At 40.9% G+C, this 18,067-nt stretch overlaps 1 protein-coding gene across 3 annotated transcripts in view; it reads left to right on the top strand.

Moving 5' to 3' along the window:
* CDC14A (cell division cycle 14A) overlaps positions 1-18,067 on the top strand; it is a 119,838-nt gene that overhangs the window by 74,537 nt on the left and 27,234 nt on the right. For 2 of the 3 annotated variants that reach the window (XM_060774011.2, XM_060774013.2), the window contains one exon: positions 1,961-4,831. The exons of the other annotated variant lie outside the window; for it this stretch is intronic. In XM_060774011.2, the coding sequence (XP_060629994.1) occupies positions 1,961-1,990 (30 nt within the window). In that variant the 3' untranslated portion in view covers positions 1,991-4,831. Of the gene's footprint in view, positions 1-1,960; positions 4,832-18,067 lie in introns of those variants that run through there. 3 annotated transcript variants of the gene reach the window in all.

The raw sequence follows: 18,067 nt of genomic DNA on the forward strand, positions 1-18,067 counted from the left end.
AAGCCTCTTTCTCCCTGTCTTTCTTTGCTTCTCACAATAATTCTGCACATTGATTTATCTGCATTCTTCTCTTCTCCTCTCAAATGTTTCAGTGTATTCTAAACTGTGCTGCCTTGATTCATTTCACACGGATTTTGTCCTACTTCGCTGTTTTTGAACAGAAATCAGAAATGTGAAGAATGCTTTCCATTGTTGAAGTTGAAATGAGCACAATTAGATCATAACAAGTGCAATTTCATCTTACTGTTTTCTTTGCCAAGATAAATTGTAGAGGTGGTTATGACTATGCCCTTTGTTTTAAAGCACTTAATGCAAAAGGCAGCTGAAATGCTGAATGACAATCCAAATGTGAGCACCTGTGAAGCAGTCAGTTTGTTTCTTTGAACAATTTCCCACACACCAAAAAAACCCCCAAAAAACACCACCTCATTACACAGTTTGTCACTGAGCTGCCCTAATACTCAGTTTCTCCCAAACATTTGGTGAAATATGAGGGAACAAAGAGTACTGTGAGACATTGAAGATTATTTTATAAATGTGATAATATATTGTTTTAATGTTTTAGGACCCCATTCATGTTTTCCCCACCAATGTCTTTGGAAATTGTTGCATCAGGGAATTATGAGTGTGCTATAAGAAGTACAGTTATCCCTCCATCTTTGATGATGTAACATTTGCAGATTCTCAGATTTTAAAAGTCATCTTTGGGGATCTCTAGGTCCCAGTGGTCAACTTCCAGCTGCCTTTTGGGGGGGGGGGGGGTCTGAAGCGACTTGAGAAACTGCAATTCGCTTCTGGTGTGAGAGAATTGGCCATCTGCAAGGACGTTGCCCAGGGGACACCCAGATGTTTTGATGTTTTAACATCCTTATGGAAGGCTTCTCTCATGTCTCCACACAGGGAGCTGACAGAGGGAGCTCATCTGAGCTCTTCACAGATTTGAACCTCCAACCTGTCGGTCTTCAGTCCTAGCGGCCCAAGAGTTTAACCCATTGCGCCATTGGGGGGTCCTTCCTGTGGTCCTGTAACCCTGTGATCAACTTCCAGCTGATGTTGACAATAGAGCCACACTGAAAGATTCAGAAACTCTCAGAGAGGAGTCCTTGCAGATTATTATTATTAATAATAATAATCATCATCATCATTATCTTTATTTCTACCCCGCCACCATCTCCCCAATGGGGACTCGGAGCGGCTTACATGGGGCCAAGCCCGGACAACATAAAACAGCAATAAAATCAAAGCATATACAGCAAACGACAACAACATTATCAAAACGACATTAAAAGAGAAAAAAATCATAAAATAAACATTTCAATAAACATAAAAAACCTAACAATTTATTTCTTCACAGGTTGGACCTGTGTCCCAAACCCCAGCAAATATAGAGGGCTGACTATAAATCCTGTAAAGGCCCCCATGAGCTTAAAGCACTGCTCTAATCAATGTGCCTTGCTGTGTCTTTGCTGGAGCACCTTTCTTCCTGATATGAAAACACAGCAGAACTGACTCTGTTCAAAGAAAAACTCTAGCTGTATCTTCACACATTGTTCTGGGCTTTCTTCTAATTGTGAGCTCAGAGTAGCTCTGACTCATGCAGAAACATCGCGGGTAGATCCTTCTGAAAACCTTTTTACTTTTGTGCTCATAATACAAACCTATAGGGGGACAGGAAAGGCAAAGTGCACACACATAATGTCAGTGAAAGTTGAGCTAATATGTCCTTTGGAAATGTGGGAAACACATTACTGCTTCAGTTGTGCTCCCTTCCATGCCCATTTACTCTTATTTTCCATAAACAAATATGCTGCCTGGCCTTGTTGTCTCTTTCATGTTTTTTTTTCATCCAGCTTTTGATCGTAATGCCAAACTTTTTAATTTGCAAGAAGACCGTATATGATGTTTGACATATATGTATCTCACTGAACCTTAACTATGGTTTTTGTTTTCACCTACACAGTCCCTTCAGTCTGAATATGTTCAGTACTAAAGCCTTGTTGCTTCGGTAAAAGCCGGACAGCTCTTAAACTCAAATTTCTTCAAGAAGGAGCGATGTTGCGGGGAAGAGACCTCTTCATATATGATTAGGACTTAAAGAAACCAAGTCTTTGGATAACCAGAGGCACATCACTTAGTGACTACTACAAATGCACTGAAGTTAAACTTCTGGATATTATAGTTTTGTGTACAGGTGGAAGATTTTAATATTGAAGGCATTTCTAATTAATGTTAGCAGTATGTTTGTAATTATGGTTCTGAATACAGTTATAATGTCTATGTATTGAGTATATTAGCATGTGTATGTGTGTATACACATGCATATGTATCATGGTATATATATATAAATACTTGTGTACAAAGTAGACTATATTTTGATTTAAGATTAGCTCTTTTTTTACCAAAAATGTATATTTTTGAATATATAATTTTACAATTCAAACATTAACCAGTATCCAGAGATGGCTGTTGTGTGCAGGGTATTTTTGCACTTGATTCAAAGAGGAGAGCTTCGCAAAATGTTATGACAAAGTCTCGCTTTACAGGGCTCCTGAATTTTGCAGGATGCAAAAGAGAACGAGTTGAAGAAAGGGGCTCAATAATCTGTATCCACATTTGGAAGCCACCTTTGCACATCTCTCGAAACTGGCTATTCGTTACAGAGCTGCTTGTTTTCATTTTATGACTACATCACTGTGGCTTCAGTTTAAGAAACTTTACTGGTGGACGACAAGTTAATGTTGGTCTCATTTTTTTATGTTTGCTTTTAGCATTGAAATGTCGATGTTCAAAATGGACCATTTAAAAAGTATATAATATACTTATGGAATAGGACTATTCTAACTGTGTGGATTAATTTTTTGTTCATTCAAAGGGAAAGTAATTTAAAACAATAGATCAGTCAATGTTTTCAACTGAATGATTTGTTTTACACCCACATTATGCTCTTAGAGCCTTATTTTTCTGTATTACTGGTTCTGAAAACTACTGTATGAAATATAAAGCTAGGATGCCATGCTTAGTAGGGAAGGAGTTTGCACATAGCAGGAAAAACATCAGTGTTCCCTAAATCTGTAAGGCAGTGTTTCTCAAACTTCCTGATATCACCACCCCTTAATACAGTTCCTCAGCTCCTCATTAATTTCGTTGCTACTTCATAATTGTAATTTTGCTACTGTTAGGAATCGTAAATATCTGATATGCAGGATGTATTTTTATTCACTGGACCAAATTTGGCACAAATACCCAATACGCCCAAATTTGAATACTGGTGGGATTCGGGCAGGGGGATTGATTTTGTCATTTGGGAGTTGTAGTTGCTGGGATTTATAGTTCACCTACAATCAAAGAGAATTCTGAACTCCTCCATCGATGGAATTGAACCAAACTTGGCACACAGGACTCCCATGACCAACAGAAAATCCTGGAAGGGTTTGGTGGATGTTGACCTTGAGTTTTGACATTGTAGTTCTCCTACATCCAGACAGCACTGTGAACTCAAACAATGATGGATATGGACCAAACTTGGCACGAATATTCAATATGCCCAAATGTGAACACTGGTGGAATTTGGGGGAAATACACCCTGACATTTGGGAGTTGTCATTGCTGGGATTTATAGTTCACCTACAATCAAAGATCCCCTTTCTGATGGTCTTTGGAGAACCCTCTGAAACCTCACTTGTGACCCCTCCCCCCAGGTTTAGAAACACTGCTGTAAGGTTTTCATGTCTCTGATTCTTCATTTGACAGGACCTTTCATTGTGCAAATATTTTTTTCTCACTCAAACTAAATATGGATGCAGGAAGTCACGTTTTCCTTCTGGATTGTGCAAGTGTTAGAGACATGTTTCCTGTACGCCATCCTATATCTGCATATTCGACTGTTTTCTCCTGTACTGTATCCCTGAAAAATGCTGTTGCCATGACTAATATCTTAATGCATTTCATTCTTAGTTCATGTTAATCATCAAACCTTTTCAAATATTGCTACAAGAAAAGAGATATATTTCTTTAATTAGAACCCTTCATATGATTTTTTTAAAAATGCTACAGTTCCCTTATTTTTCTGTGTGTCTATATATACTATTTGTCATTATTATCATTGAGAAGGAAATAGCAGTAGAAGTTCAATGGCAACACTCATGTCATTTATCATTCTTAATATGCTTAGAAGTTGGTGCACTCAAGGCAATGGCTGCCTTTAAACTAACAACTCTATCTCCTTTAAAAAGTCCAGAAAATGTACAAGCCTTTCCCCATTTTTACTCCCTTTGGAGCATGAGTGTTCAAACTATGCTTTCCGACTTCATTCAAACTGGTAGATTGTATTTTCCAGGACATGACATAATTTGAAATGCATTTAATAATTCTTATAGTGTCCTGGTTTAGGAAAAATAGAAAACTTTCATGGTTGTGATCTTCCTAGTTTAATTGCTTGTCCTCCAAAGGGAAGGGCAAAGGGACTACCTGTTTTAGCAAAAGGCTTGTTGGTATTGTGGCTCATATAGCAAATATATAATCATCTGAAGAAGGCCATTCATAAAGAAATGCAGGGAGCGTGCTATATCTGTACTGGTTTTTAATGTTGAGTAATTATGATGGCTAAATTCTTGATTGCAGCTGTTTTAATCGATGGATGCAATATTTTTATCGTATGTACATGAAATGTACTGTATATAAGTGAGCAATAGGCAAATTCTAAGGTAATTCTACCTCTATAAAGTTTGACATGTATTTTGTTACTAGCTTGGATACTAGAAAGATGTACTATTTTTGGAATGTAGAAATATAAATGCTAATAAATAATAAACATCCAGATTATGCAGCTTTATTCCTTTGTTTTAATTGCAAGACATAAAATATTACTTTGATATGTGTGTTAAGCTATGATTCTTTCTAATACTTGATACAAGGCCAAATGAAAGGAATTTTAGGAAGTTATAGTGGTTTGATGAATAATGTAGAACTGTCAGAACTTGGGTTGCTGTGAGTTTTCCAGACTGTATGGCCATGTTCCAGAAGCATTCCCTCCTGACGTTTCACCCATAACTATGGCAGGCATCCTCAGAAGTTGTGAGGCCTGTTGGAAACTAGGCAATTGGGGTTTATATATCTGTGGAATGTCCAGGGTGGGAGAAAGAACTGTTGTGTGTTTGAGGCAAGTGTGAATGTTGCAGTTGGCCAACTTGATTAGCACTGAATAGCCTTGCAGCTTCAAAGCCTGGCTTCTCCCTGCCTGGGCGAATCTTATCTTTTATTATATGTTAGAGTGACTTGGAAAGGCAGTCAATGGAACGAACCCAACCTATTTTTGCCATTGTAGGTAATTAAGATGCTCTCAGTATATTAGTAGCTGCTTCAAAAGAAGTTTAAAGAAGTCTTGGTAGGGAACTACTTGTAGGGAGTATTAGATATGGATTAAATTCTAAAGTTCAAAAATGTAAAGCATATACTATGCCATATTTTTCTTCTAAAATGATTTTACGTAGTGGTTTGTTTGGGTGTTGGACTAGGTCTCTGGGGGGACCAGGGTTAGAATCCCTATTCAGCCACAGAACCCCATAGGGTGGCCTTGGGCAAGTCAGAATCAGAGGAAGGCACAGATAATCTCTCTTGCATGAATTTGTTACTGGGTGTTGTGGCACATGGTTCACAATGCACAATGCACCTGGCACATTAACATGTTTTGATACAGTTTGAAAAGCTCTGGTCTGTAGATTAATACAGATAAAACAATGGCTGGCATGGAATATTCCATATATTGTAATATTTCAGTGCACTGAAATATTCTCTAGATGGAATCATTTTTTATAGTTTCTAGTAAAATGAAGCTATTTTCACACACACACACACACCCTGAAACACCTCATGTGAATAACACTTTTTCTTATCTAGCATCTTTTAGTATTTTGGTCCTGTTCAAGAATATAATGAAAGGATGGATCCAACATTACAACAAAGAAATAACCATAGCAGGTGTACCCTTCTATATTTATTTGCTGTAATTATTCAAAAGTACATGGAAAAGCTTGCTTTTACGTTTTAAGGTAATTTTTCCTTCAATTTTCTTTCATCTTACAATTTCCATAGCAGCTAGTACCAGAGGATAATGCAGGTAGGGGCAATCCCAGGCCTGGATCCCAGATGCAGCCCCTTGGGCTCTTTTCTTTTTTAAAAAATAATCTTTATTAAAGTTTTCATATAGTAAAAACAACAAATACCACAAATTTCCAGTCAACACATAGAGACACTCAGGCAGGGGATTGGGGGTAGGGGGTAGCTGGTAGGGGGTGGGATACAGGGGGGGGGGTAGGAGGAAAAAAAAGGGGGGAGGGTTGGTTAGGGTACTACATATCTTTCTAATCTCACTACCGTACCACATAAAAACAATGACAATACATAAGCTTAAAAAAAAGACTTCCTATTTTGTGTCCTGTCGGAGAATCTTTTGTTGTTTGTTTTTGGGAGGGGCCCCCTTCGACCCAATATGGGAGTCTGGGGGTCCTCGGACCCTTTCTCTCTTTTTTAACTCTAGTTTCTCAAAAGTTTATTTATATTTCTTAGACCTTATACAACTTGAGTAGTTCCATCTTTTAGGTATGTTTTTTCATATTCTTCCACTGCTTTCCAGTTTGTATATTTTATTGGTGCACCGGAGCTTCTTTTCAGGTAGAATGTTAGTTTGTCCATATTTTTGATGTCAATGAATTTATCCAGCCACTGGTCCGTTGTTGGGATATAATCTTCTTTCCAGACCTTTGCTAGGACGATTCTTGCCGCAGTGGTGATGTATGTAAGTATGATATCATCGTTCTTCTCCATCTGCAATTCTTCTTCTGTGAGTCCTAATAAGAAAATCTCTGGTTTCAGAGGTATTTTTTTCTTTAAAATTTTCTGTGATTCTTCCTTTATTGCCTTCCAATATTTGTGCACTATTGGACAGGACCTTGGGCTCTTTTCTAAGGCCCTCCTCTCTCAGACCAGCTCATCCTTCTTTCCTTTTCTCCCTCCTTCCCTCCCTCCCTCCTTTCCTTTTTCATCCCCCTTTCTCCTTCCTTCCTTCCCTTTTGTCTTTCATCCCTCCCCTCCCTCTTTCTCCCTCCATTTCCTTCCACCCTTCCTTTGCTTTTTCCTTCCTCCTGGGGGTGTTTAGCAGGAGAAGAGAAGGTAGAGAGGGAACATGAGAACCATGTTTCAAGATTTCAAAGTGTGTCCCATTGAGGAGGAGAGGAAAAACTGACTTTCTGCTGCTCTGGAAACCAGGGCACAAGGGAGCAATGGGTTTAGGTGGCAGGGAAAGAGATTTAACTGAGAAGATTAGGAAGAACTTACTGGAGAGTGGCATAAGCTGCCTCGGAGTGTGGTGGAGTCTCCTTCTCTGGAGGCTTTTCCACGGAGTCTATTGGGATAATTCAGGTATGGGCAAACCCAGGCCCGGAGCCCAAATGCAGTCCCTTGGACTCTTTTCTAAGGCACTCCTCTGCTTTGATTGTGCCTTCTTGCATGGCAGAGGGATGAACTGGATGGCCCTTGGGGGTCTCTTCCAACTCTAGGATTTTAGGAGTAAGCAAGACAGAGCCTAATGGATACACTATATTTTTCTCCCATCCACCATCTCGACCAAGTCCAACCCTTTTGGGATCCAAACATTTCCTGTCTTTCCTTTCTGCCTCTGAAAAAGAAAAAAGGGAAGCGGAAGTTGAGGAAAGAGTAGGGAAGGGACTTAAAGAGAACCTCCTCCCTCCCAGCCTGCCCATCCTGCTCCGGCCCTCCATGGGGCCCTCAATTTAGAAAGTTTGTCCATGCCTGGGATAAAGTGTAATTGCATAACAAATCACACATTTTATTAGTAAAAGTTTGTAAAACTTAGAAGTGGAGTTAAGCATCCTATGATTTGCTGTTTAGGAAAAGGGCATTTTGAATTCTCAGCCTCATCAAACTGCAAAGTCCAGGACTCCATAGTTAAAGTGGAAAAAATAGGACAGCAATTCTGTAGTGTGAAAGGGGCAGCAACTCTTGGCAGCCTGGGAACCTTACTGAGCTAGTTTTTTGTTCATTGCAAGAACTGCAGGAGGAGGGGAGAGGAAGAAAGTAGATTTGTGCCAATGCTAAATGGCCAGCACTGCACTGGATTGAGGCCCTTGGCAAAGGAAAAATGTGTGCCACAACAAAAGTACTTTTAAACAAGCCCTGACAAGCCAAGCACATCTCTCTAGTGAGCCTTTTCCATAATGTTGGTGGTTGAGTTAATTGATTAGATTGGTTGTGGATGCTTTCATCAGAAAGGAACCCTGTTTTCTTCACCAAATGTCCATTATTGTGAACAAAAAGAGCTACTTGAAAAGAGTCTTGGAAACAATGGGTTTACCAAACCATGGAATCATAGAATAATAGTTGGAAGAGACCAAATGGGCCATCTAGTCCAACCCCTTGCCATGCAGGAAAAGTACAAAGTATCCCTGGCAGATCCAGCTTCTGTTTTAAAGTTTCCAAGGAAGGAGCTTCTACCACACTCCAAGCAAGAGAGTTCCACTGTTGAACAGCTTGTACGGTCCTTGTGTTCAGGTGGAATCTTTTCCTGTCATTTGAACCCATTGCTCCAAGTCCTAGTTTCCATGGCAGCAGAAAACAAGCTTGCATCCTCTTCCTTATGACAGCCTTTCACATATTTACACATGGCTATCATGTCTCCTCTCAACCTTCTCTTCTGCAGGCTAAACATACGCAGTTCTTTAAGATGCGCCTCACAGGACATGGTCTCCAGACTCTTGATCACTTTAGTCGCCCCCTGAACACCTTCCAGCTTGTCAATATCTCAGACCTCACAACCTCTGAGGATGCCTGCCATAGGTGCAGGTGAAACGTCAGGAGAGTATGCTTCTAGAACATAGCCATACAGGCCAAAAAAACCACACCAACCCAGAGATTTCAGCCATGAAAGCCTTCAACAATTCGATGTCTCTTTTAATCTTTGATGCCCAGAATTGGACACAGTATTTCAGGTGAGGTCTAACCAAACCAGAATACAAAGGCATCATGACTTCCCTCGATCAATTTGTACGGAAGGAATTTCTTATTGGCCCCAGTACAACACCATTTTGTTTTTTTCAAATCTTATATTTTAGACTTTCCACCATGGGGAAATCCTTCTAGACATCAAGGAGTTGTGTTCATGTTGTAATACTTGCTGGAGTGGCTTTTTATACTGAAGGCACATTGGTTGCCCCATCCTTTGGGCTACTGCTGTTTTTCATCCTTAAAAGTAACATTTGAAAGAGAGAGGAGGTGTTTTTGATTTTAGAAGACAGCTAAAATCCCTGTGGAATTTTATCTTCAAGCCAAGAGACAGGTTGACAATTTGGGGAGACAAAGATGGAGCAGGTGGTGGTAATTCCACACGAGGCTGTTTTTGTCAGCCTGGTATTTGAGAGCATAAATGCTGTCGCATTTCATAAGGGCTTGTCATGATTGTTACTCATTATCTCTCTGAGGCAATGCACAAAAATGGTCCCATAAATCAGACTAGAGAGCTCCCTTTAAACTAGCAAAACTCAAAGAGATATGAAAAGGAGAGCCTGTTTGGAGCCGTGGCTTCAAACCATGTTCCATGATCCATTATACTGGGGGATACTGGGCATTGTGAGTTTGCAAGTCTACAGACCCATGCTTACTTCACACTTCATAGTGTTTGTAAAAACCACTATGGATGCACATGTATGAGAGCTCTCTTGGTGGTCATCTTCCATTGTCATTATTTCTACTGTGTGTTTACAGTCAGTGGGTACCATTATGTACTGATAGCACCTCTACAAACTACAGGATTGTATTTTCAAGATTATATCTATTATTTGGATATTGGAGTCAAGCTTCAGAACACAGTTCGAATGTCAAGCCTTGAATGAATGAGACGTTGCTTTTAAAAGGGGGTTTACTCCTGTGAAGAATACTTTGCTCTCACCAGGGAACAATAAATCCCTCTGAGATGTGATTTTTGCTGTAGTTTCTGGAGGCAGAAAGGTCTGAACTCCATAATCACTCCATTTTAGAAGTGAAACATTGGCTTCTTCTTAATCAGCTTGTTGAACAGATTGTAGTCTTCTGAATCACCTTTGTTTGTCGTGTCAGGGCTTGTTCGCACAATGATTTCACTTCATTTAAAATAAATCAACACTTGGTGACTGTCAGCCTTGGAGAAGTGTTACTTATAGAGAGAGTTAAGTAGACTGTAGCACTTAAAATGATGTATAGTCTTTGTTCATGCCAAACAATCACTCCTTAAAATTTATTTATTTGTGTATTTATTATTTGCAGTATTTATATTCCACCCTTAAATAATATAAGTAATAACTTTATTTTTATCCCCCACCTCCATGTCCCCGAAGGGACTTGGAGCGGCTTACAAGAAGCATGCCCAGCAATTACATGCCCTTCTCACCCCCAAAGGGAGCTCAGGGCGGATCACAGAACACATATAAGGAAAATATTCAATGCCAAATATACACTGACAAGACAGACAGCAGATAGAGGTGTGTGTGTGTATACCCCCTTTTACCCACCTTTCAGCATCTTTGGAGGCTGTGTTCAGTTCCAGCCACGGGATGCTGTCGCTCCATCTCTTTATCAAAGAGCTTTCTTTGTTCGTAAACCTTCCTCCTTTTTCTGATTGAAACGTCACGCCTAAAACACCTCCCCATTTAATGCAGTCCCTATTCATCTACTCACATTGCTGTTTTTGATCCACTAGGTGGACAGGGACCTGGACTGAAGGTCAAGAGCTCATCCTGACCCAGCTTCATGCTGTCAACCTTTTGGTTGGCAAGATTTACAGCAGCTGATGATTAACCTGCTGTGATAAAGCTGGCTCTTTAGCACAGCACTTTATTATCATCTTACTCCTCTGTGTAAATACAGTAGGTCTTCCACTTTTGTGGGGCTGATGGATGCAGGACCCCTGCAAAAGAGGGAAAATGGCATATTTTAAAAAACGCTCTTTTTAACCTGAGGAAACACCTCTCTAGGAATCCCAGATCATCCAGTGCAACTCAATGACCAACTTCCACTATAAGTTGACCATATATTCCTGCTGGGGGAAATCCAAATGCCTAGACTTTCCAGCATATTACTAATAATATTACAGTATAGTGGTATAGTACAATATAGTAATATATAATACTAATATTGTGCTGTGCTAATAATATAATATATTGTATACACATGTAATATTGATAATATTATAATGTAACATAATACTAATAATAATACAATATAATAATTTTATATATAATATTATATGTAATATTACTAATAATATTACAGTATGTTGTAGGTTTTTCTGGGCTATATGGCCATGTTCTGGAGGCAATTTTTCTCCTGACATTTCGCCTGCATCTATGGCAAGCATCCTCAGAGGGAGTGAGCTCTGTTGGAAGTAGGAAAAATGGGTTTATATATCTGTGGAATGACCAGGGTAATGTTTCAGCTGATCACCTTGATTTGATCACAGCTGGCCAGTCCTGCAATCTTCCAGTAATGTACATACTGTATTAACTGTGAACTGCCCTATAGAGCTTGGTAAAAAAGATGTATAGTCTAATACAGGGGTCCTCAAACTTTTTAAACCGGGGGCCAGTTTACTGTCCCTCAGACCGATGGAGGGCCGGACTATAGTTTTTTTTAAAAAATCAATTAAAAAATTCCTATGCACATAGCACATATCTTATTTTGCTGTGGAAGGACCCTTAGAGTTCTTTCTAGCCTTCTTTAGGCAGTAATTCCAGGAGCAGAGAATGGGAAATCTTCCTATTTCTAGTCTGAACAAAATCTAAAATTATAACTGTAAATAAATAACAACACTCAAAAACAGGGGAACTCCAGACAAGAAACAATCAGGGCCAGCTAATCACCTCTCAACAAAGGATTCTCCCTAAAAACTTTCAGGCTATGAAATGGCAATCAAGGTGGCCAATTGAAACATTCATACCTCCAACAGACAAGAGTTCTTTCTCCCACCCTGGATCTTCCAAGATTTTCCTGGTTAAAGGTTTTCCTCTGACATGAAGTCCAGTCGTGTCTGACTCTGGGGTGTGGTGCTCATCTGGATTTCTAAGTCGAAGAGCCAGCGTTGTCTGTAGACACCTCCAAGGTCATGTGGCCAGCATGACTGCATGGAGAACCAGGGCAGCCTCCCTTGGACAGCGTGAGCCTGCCAAGAGAGGAGCATGCTCGCGCGGCTTACTTGCGAGTAAAGCACCTCGCGAGGTGCTTTACGCGCAAGTAGACCACGCGGAGCAGCCTCCCTTGGCTGGCTCAGGCTGTCCATCAGGCCCGATGGACAGCGTGAGCCTGCCAAGGGAGGAGCGGGCCCGCGCGGCTTACTTGCGAGTAAAGGAGGCTGCTCCGCGTGGTCTACTTGCGTGTAAAGCGCTTCGCGAGGTGCTTTACGCGCAAGTAGACCACGCGGAGCAGCCTCCCTTGGCTGGCTCAGGCTCCCTTGCCTGGCTCAGGCCCGATGCGCAGCGCGAGCCTGCCAAGGGAGGAGCAGGCCCGCGCGGCTTACTTGAGAGTAAAGCACCTCGCGAGGTGCTATACACGCAAGTAGACCACGCGGAGCAGCCTCCCTTGGCTGGCTCAGGCTTTCCATCAGGCCCGATGGACAACGCGAGCCTGCCAAGGGAGGCTGCTCCGCGTGGTCTACTTGCGCGTAAAGCAATCAAGAATTCTCACAATAGGGTTACTGACCTGGTTACAGGTGCAGATTCTCAAAACTAGTCAACTGGGTGCATGCATGTACACCAGCATGGGGAGAACACTTCACAAACATGATGCTGTTGTTGTAGTATACCTTCAAATCTTTTATGTCTTATAGTGACCCCCTGGTGATCCTATCACCAGGTTTTCTGGGACGGATTGTGTGTGACTCAGCCAAGGTCACCCAGTGGGTTTCCATTGCCAAGTGGGAAATCAAACCTTTGTTTTCAGAGTTGTCTAATGTAAGATTGTGGGGACACTCAAAGAAGCCATGGTGAGCAGAGCCAGCTCAAGAAAACATTGCCACTTGATCACAAGTACGTCCCTGTGCCAAAAAGCAATCCTATTAACATAGCCCACAGTTTACTAACAAAGGATTAAGGTCCTTGATGCATCTCAGACAAGGCCATTTATAGTTTTATAGGCAAGCATCAGCTCTTTGAGCTATGCCATGAAACAAAAATGGCTTATATTTTATACTTTAAGCTTCTTTACACAGTCAGTGTGTAGGGGCAAAAACCAAAAAGATAATCCACAAATCCAAAATCCAAGAGCAGATTGCCCCTTCCCAAGGAGGGCGAGGAAGGACACCACGAAAGTTGAATCTTTAAAACTGCAAAATGCTATTTATTGCGCAGCTGAAGCAATAGTGACAAACATGCATATGGGTATGCAATAAAGGGGTTTGTCCAACCTAAAGTTGGTTACATTGATTATTTATGACTTTCATTAAAACGGTTTGATTGGTACATAGAAATCAATCATCTCATTGGTTCCCAAAGACAAATCATTTCATTGGTCTAAGTTAGTTATGCAATTGTTCATTAGTTGTTTATGATTTTGATTGACATTATAGCACACGTGGGATCCTAACAATGGCACAACTATGATATAACTATGGTCCATTGTTCTCTGACCATGACTGTATCTTATCTGTTAGTCTGTTGCAAACATGGCTTCAGAGCGACTGGGAAACTTGGGGGTTCTATCTAGCAAACAGCTAGCTGGTTTTGTCCGGATATGTTGTTACCCTTGAATAGTAACTTCTTCTTTGGAGCACTAATTTCTCAAACAATCAGCATTTTCTGTGAACAAAGGCCTACTGCAGAAATAGGCCAATATGGCAGTAAATCATGACATATGGGTATTGGGGAAATATATGAAAATTCGCTTTTTAAAACCACGTCCCCTCCATTCCACACTTTTTCTTTTTTTTGCTGAGATGAAATCTTTTCAGCGAAGCAAATCAAGCAGGTTTTACAAAAGCAGAGCAAAGAAGCAGGTTTTACAAAAGCAGAGCAAAGAAGCAGGTTTTTCGAAAGCAGAGCAAAGAAGCAGGTTTTACAAAAGCAGAGCAAAGAAGCAGTTAATCTTATTGCTGCACAATGACCCTTTATCTTTCACCAATCATTTGTGTCCACTTGGGATGTTTCTTTTACCCTAAGGATGTATATCCCGTTGTCATCCTAACTGGGTTGACATCCAAGAGTTCTATCTGTTCAGTTTTAGGGGCCAAGGCTGAGGGCAGCGTAACTCTACAAGCACATGTTATCAAAGTGAAGCAACACAATAATATCAACAGCATCATGATAATTGCAATTTCAGACATGACTAAATCTTTTAACCATTGCAAGTCAAGCATCCATGATGTGAGCCACCCCTGCCAATCTGAGTCTTCAGTGTATTTGAAACTGATTGTGTTGACTATTTGGTGTGTCTTGGAAACATTCTCATTTTGCAACAAACTGCATAGACCTCCTTCTCTGAACAGGTGGTCTGTTGCCAATCTGTGTTGCATTCGGGTGTCTTATTTGGAGGGATTCCAATCTTTATTATTATGTAGTTTGCCAGTTTCTCTAGTTGCGCAGAAATGCGCCAGTTAGTGCTATCCCAATCTATGGAAACAAGATTGCACCAATTCTTTGTGATTCTGTCAAGTATGTATTGTCAGTGTTGTATTGTTATGTGTCACTGTGTGCTCCTTTAAACTCTGGCCCATCCATATTGTTTTGTCTCATGCCCCAAGTGGCTGTTGTATATCAAAGAATCTCAATCTCGCAGGAATCAGGGATTTCAGTTGCACATGTGCCATTCCAGACTGGGGCAGTATCTTTCCTTTCTGCCCAACTTCTGCAAATACAATAGTGTCCTGGCCAATCTTGCCAGCGACTTTGTATGCATGTTGCAATGTAATGCGGAATCGTCTGCACATGTCAAATTCTATTTGGTTGTATATGTCTGTGTCCTGTATATCTGACAGGAATACAGTGGTGTCGCATCTAGGGTATTGTCCCAATTGGACATGGGGCATGGTAAGATGTCTTTGTAAGTGATGTTTGGGCTGAGCTAAGTGGTGCACAAAGGTGTACAAAAGGGTCAAGGGGGGTGAAAACCTCCCCTTCTTCAAAATGAATTAACTGGGGTCATCTGTATGATCAGTTGTCTGTTGTGTGGTGTTTGGAAAGCGGGCTGATTGTAAGTAACATACCCAACAGTCCCGTGCTTCTAATTTTTCTGCAATGGCATTTACCAACTGGTGGAGTGTGTCCTTCTCCCATCCTGCTATAATGGGGTGTGGCATCAGGCTGTAAATGACATCATCTCTGTCTCTTTCCAAAACATAATTCTAAACACTTGGCTGAAATAGCACAAACAAATAAAAGCTTATCAAGCTAGCAATCAAAACTAAATGGTAACAATAACCACTTTAACAATTCAGCAACATAAATCAATTAATTTGAGAAAGGGTATAGTCTTCAGTAAAATTTTGATCAAGTCCAGTTCTTGCTGCCAGAGGCCCAAATGTGGCCATGCACATATGTATCAAATCCAGTCCTCATCAGGCCCAAACATGGCCGCACACATCTGTATCCACCTTTCATGTCCTTTCAGTCTCTGGCATACAAAAGCAATCTGAGTCAAACTGGGGGTGTGTTCCCCTTCTTGATTGAAGAAATGAGTCTATTAAATTCCAGGTAAAATGAAGAAAGTCTCTAAGTCCAAAAAGTCTCCGTATCTAGCAAAGTCTCTAGCTCTAAAGTCAGTCTCTGTGTAAAGAAAGTCTGTATCCAGGAAAGTCTTTAAAATATTAATCTTCATATCTCACAAGTCTTTAGCTCATCCTACCCAGTTGGTGGTGGTTTGGCTCCTGCGTTTTGCACTCCTGATTTGGGTGGGCTTGGTTCCTGTGTTTTGGACTCCCATTAGGCTTTCCAGGCTAGCAGTCTCGCTCTACCCAGTTGGTGGTGGTTCGGGTAGGCTTGGCTTTCCAGGTTGGCAGTGGTGCCTTTCGGATATCCAATTTAGGAACAGAGTCTCATCCAATTTTAGGAATTGGGTCCCATACAGGAGCTCAGGAGCTGAAAGAGATAAGCAGAAAGATAGTGAGAGGAAAGGGGGAGGGGGATACTGATTACCCATCTGTTGAAGTCTTTTTGGCCAGTTCTGTCGTCAGCTCCATCAACATCCTTCGCTTCTACATCCATTGGCGGGCCTCTACGATCTCCCACTCCGAAGTCCTCTCAACCAATCTCCATCCTTTTTAAACAATTCTCCACGGTTTCCCCCACGATTCATCTCACGGTTCCTCTCCACGATTTATCTCATAGTTCCTCCATCCATCTGCTGTAGGCAATCCTTTAGTAATGTATACTGGCACTCTCGGTTGCCCATTCCATCTGCGACCTGCTTTTCCAACTTAATCAAAACAGTAAACTGTAAAAATGTCTCTTGAGCTGTTAACTGGCAATGTCTCTCAAATTTGGCAAAAATCTCTGGGGCCTTTTGGTAGGCATCGTCTCTTAAATCTGGCAAAAATCTCTGGGCAAGCTGCCCTATCTACCTGTTGTAATGTCCCGTTCCAGAATAACCTCTTTCAGTAACTTTGTAGAGGAATTTGGGCCAAAGTAGCAAAATTTGTAGAGGTACTTTGCCCTATGTTTGAAGAAAGGCTGTGAAGTTAGTCACTTTGGGCTAAGAACTATAACTCATGTCCAACGTTATTGTATCCACATAAAAAATCAATTCTACTGTCAAAATCAATTATAAGGTTTCTTTTGAACTAAATATCAAACAAAAAAACAATGTAAAGAGTTCTGTCCATCAACCAATGTCTCAATCTATCTATACGCAAGCTGCGGCTTGACTTTTAAAAAGGCAAGGTTTTTTTTTTTTTCAACTTAAGACATGTTCTCTGCTGTGACCATGTTGCAGTTTTCACTTATTTCTAACATAAAAGCACTATAGTCATTCCATAGCCATCTGAAGAAAAGGCCATCCTCCAATGACAACAGAGGATAGGGAAGGAGGGGTTGGATTCTCCTTCAAAAGAAAATGCATTTATAAATCCCACAACCTCTATTTAGCTGTTGTTCTGGGACAAAATCAGACTCTCTAATCAAAAACTTTCTGGCACAAAACAATTTTAGACACAAATCCTGTGCCTCTTTCCAAGAAAGGTTGCTGGGAAATAAAATAAAACTTTTGTCAGGAACGACTTGAGAAACTGCAAGTCGCTTCTGGTGTGAGAGAATTGGCTGTCTGCAAGGTCGTTGCCCAGGGGACGGCCAGATGATTTGATGTTTTTATCATCCCTGTGGGAGGCCTCCCCCACGTCCCCACAATGGGGAGCTGGTGTTGACAGAGGGAGCCCATCCGCCTCTCCCTGGACTCGAACCTGCAACCTGTTGGTCTTCAGTCCTGCTGGCACAGGGGCTTAACCCACTGTTCCACCAGGAGGCACCTTGAGGATACCTGCCATAGATGCAGGCAAAACATCAGGAAAGAATGCTTCTGGAGCATGGCCATTCAGCCTGAAAAACTTATAATAACCCAAACTTTAAACTTTGTCCACACACAGATGTAACTTTCCCCTTTCAGCACAAGCCTTAAAATGTCCCAACCTGCAAGGAGTTAATGTCCAACAGCAGTTCATAGAGGAAGGGAGGGCAAAACGAAGCATTTTCTCCTTTGAACCAGAAAGCTACAAGGAGCTCTGGTAAGCATTCATAAATTTGAACACAAAAAATCCAAAACGGTATTAGATACTTTTAAAATGTACCATTCATAACCATTGTTCTCTCTTCTGCCAGAGAATGGCAAGAGAACACCATGTTCTTTTCTAGTTATCTCTCTTCTGGCTCTGTAAAGCAGGAGCCCTCCACATAGCATCCATTTTAAAACGACTCTTAAAAAAACATTTTAAAACTCCGGCACATGACTTTATCCTCTCATGACAGGCAGTTGCCTTAAACATAAGAATTATTTCCATGTTCTTGAGCAAAAATAAAGTTAGAACTTCAGTTTTAAAAATGCACTCTTA

Source organism: Anolis sagrei, chromosome 4 (assembly GCF_037176765.1).
Source record: "Anolis sagrei isolate rAnoSag1 chromosome 4, rAnoSag1.mat, whole genome shotgun sequence".
NCBI classification, from domain to species: Eukaryota; Metazoa; Chordata; class Lepidosauria; order Squamata; family Dactyloidae; genus Anolis; species Anolis sagrei.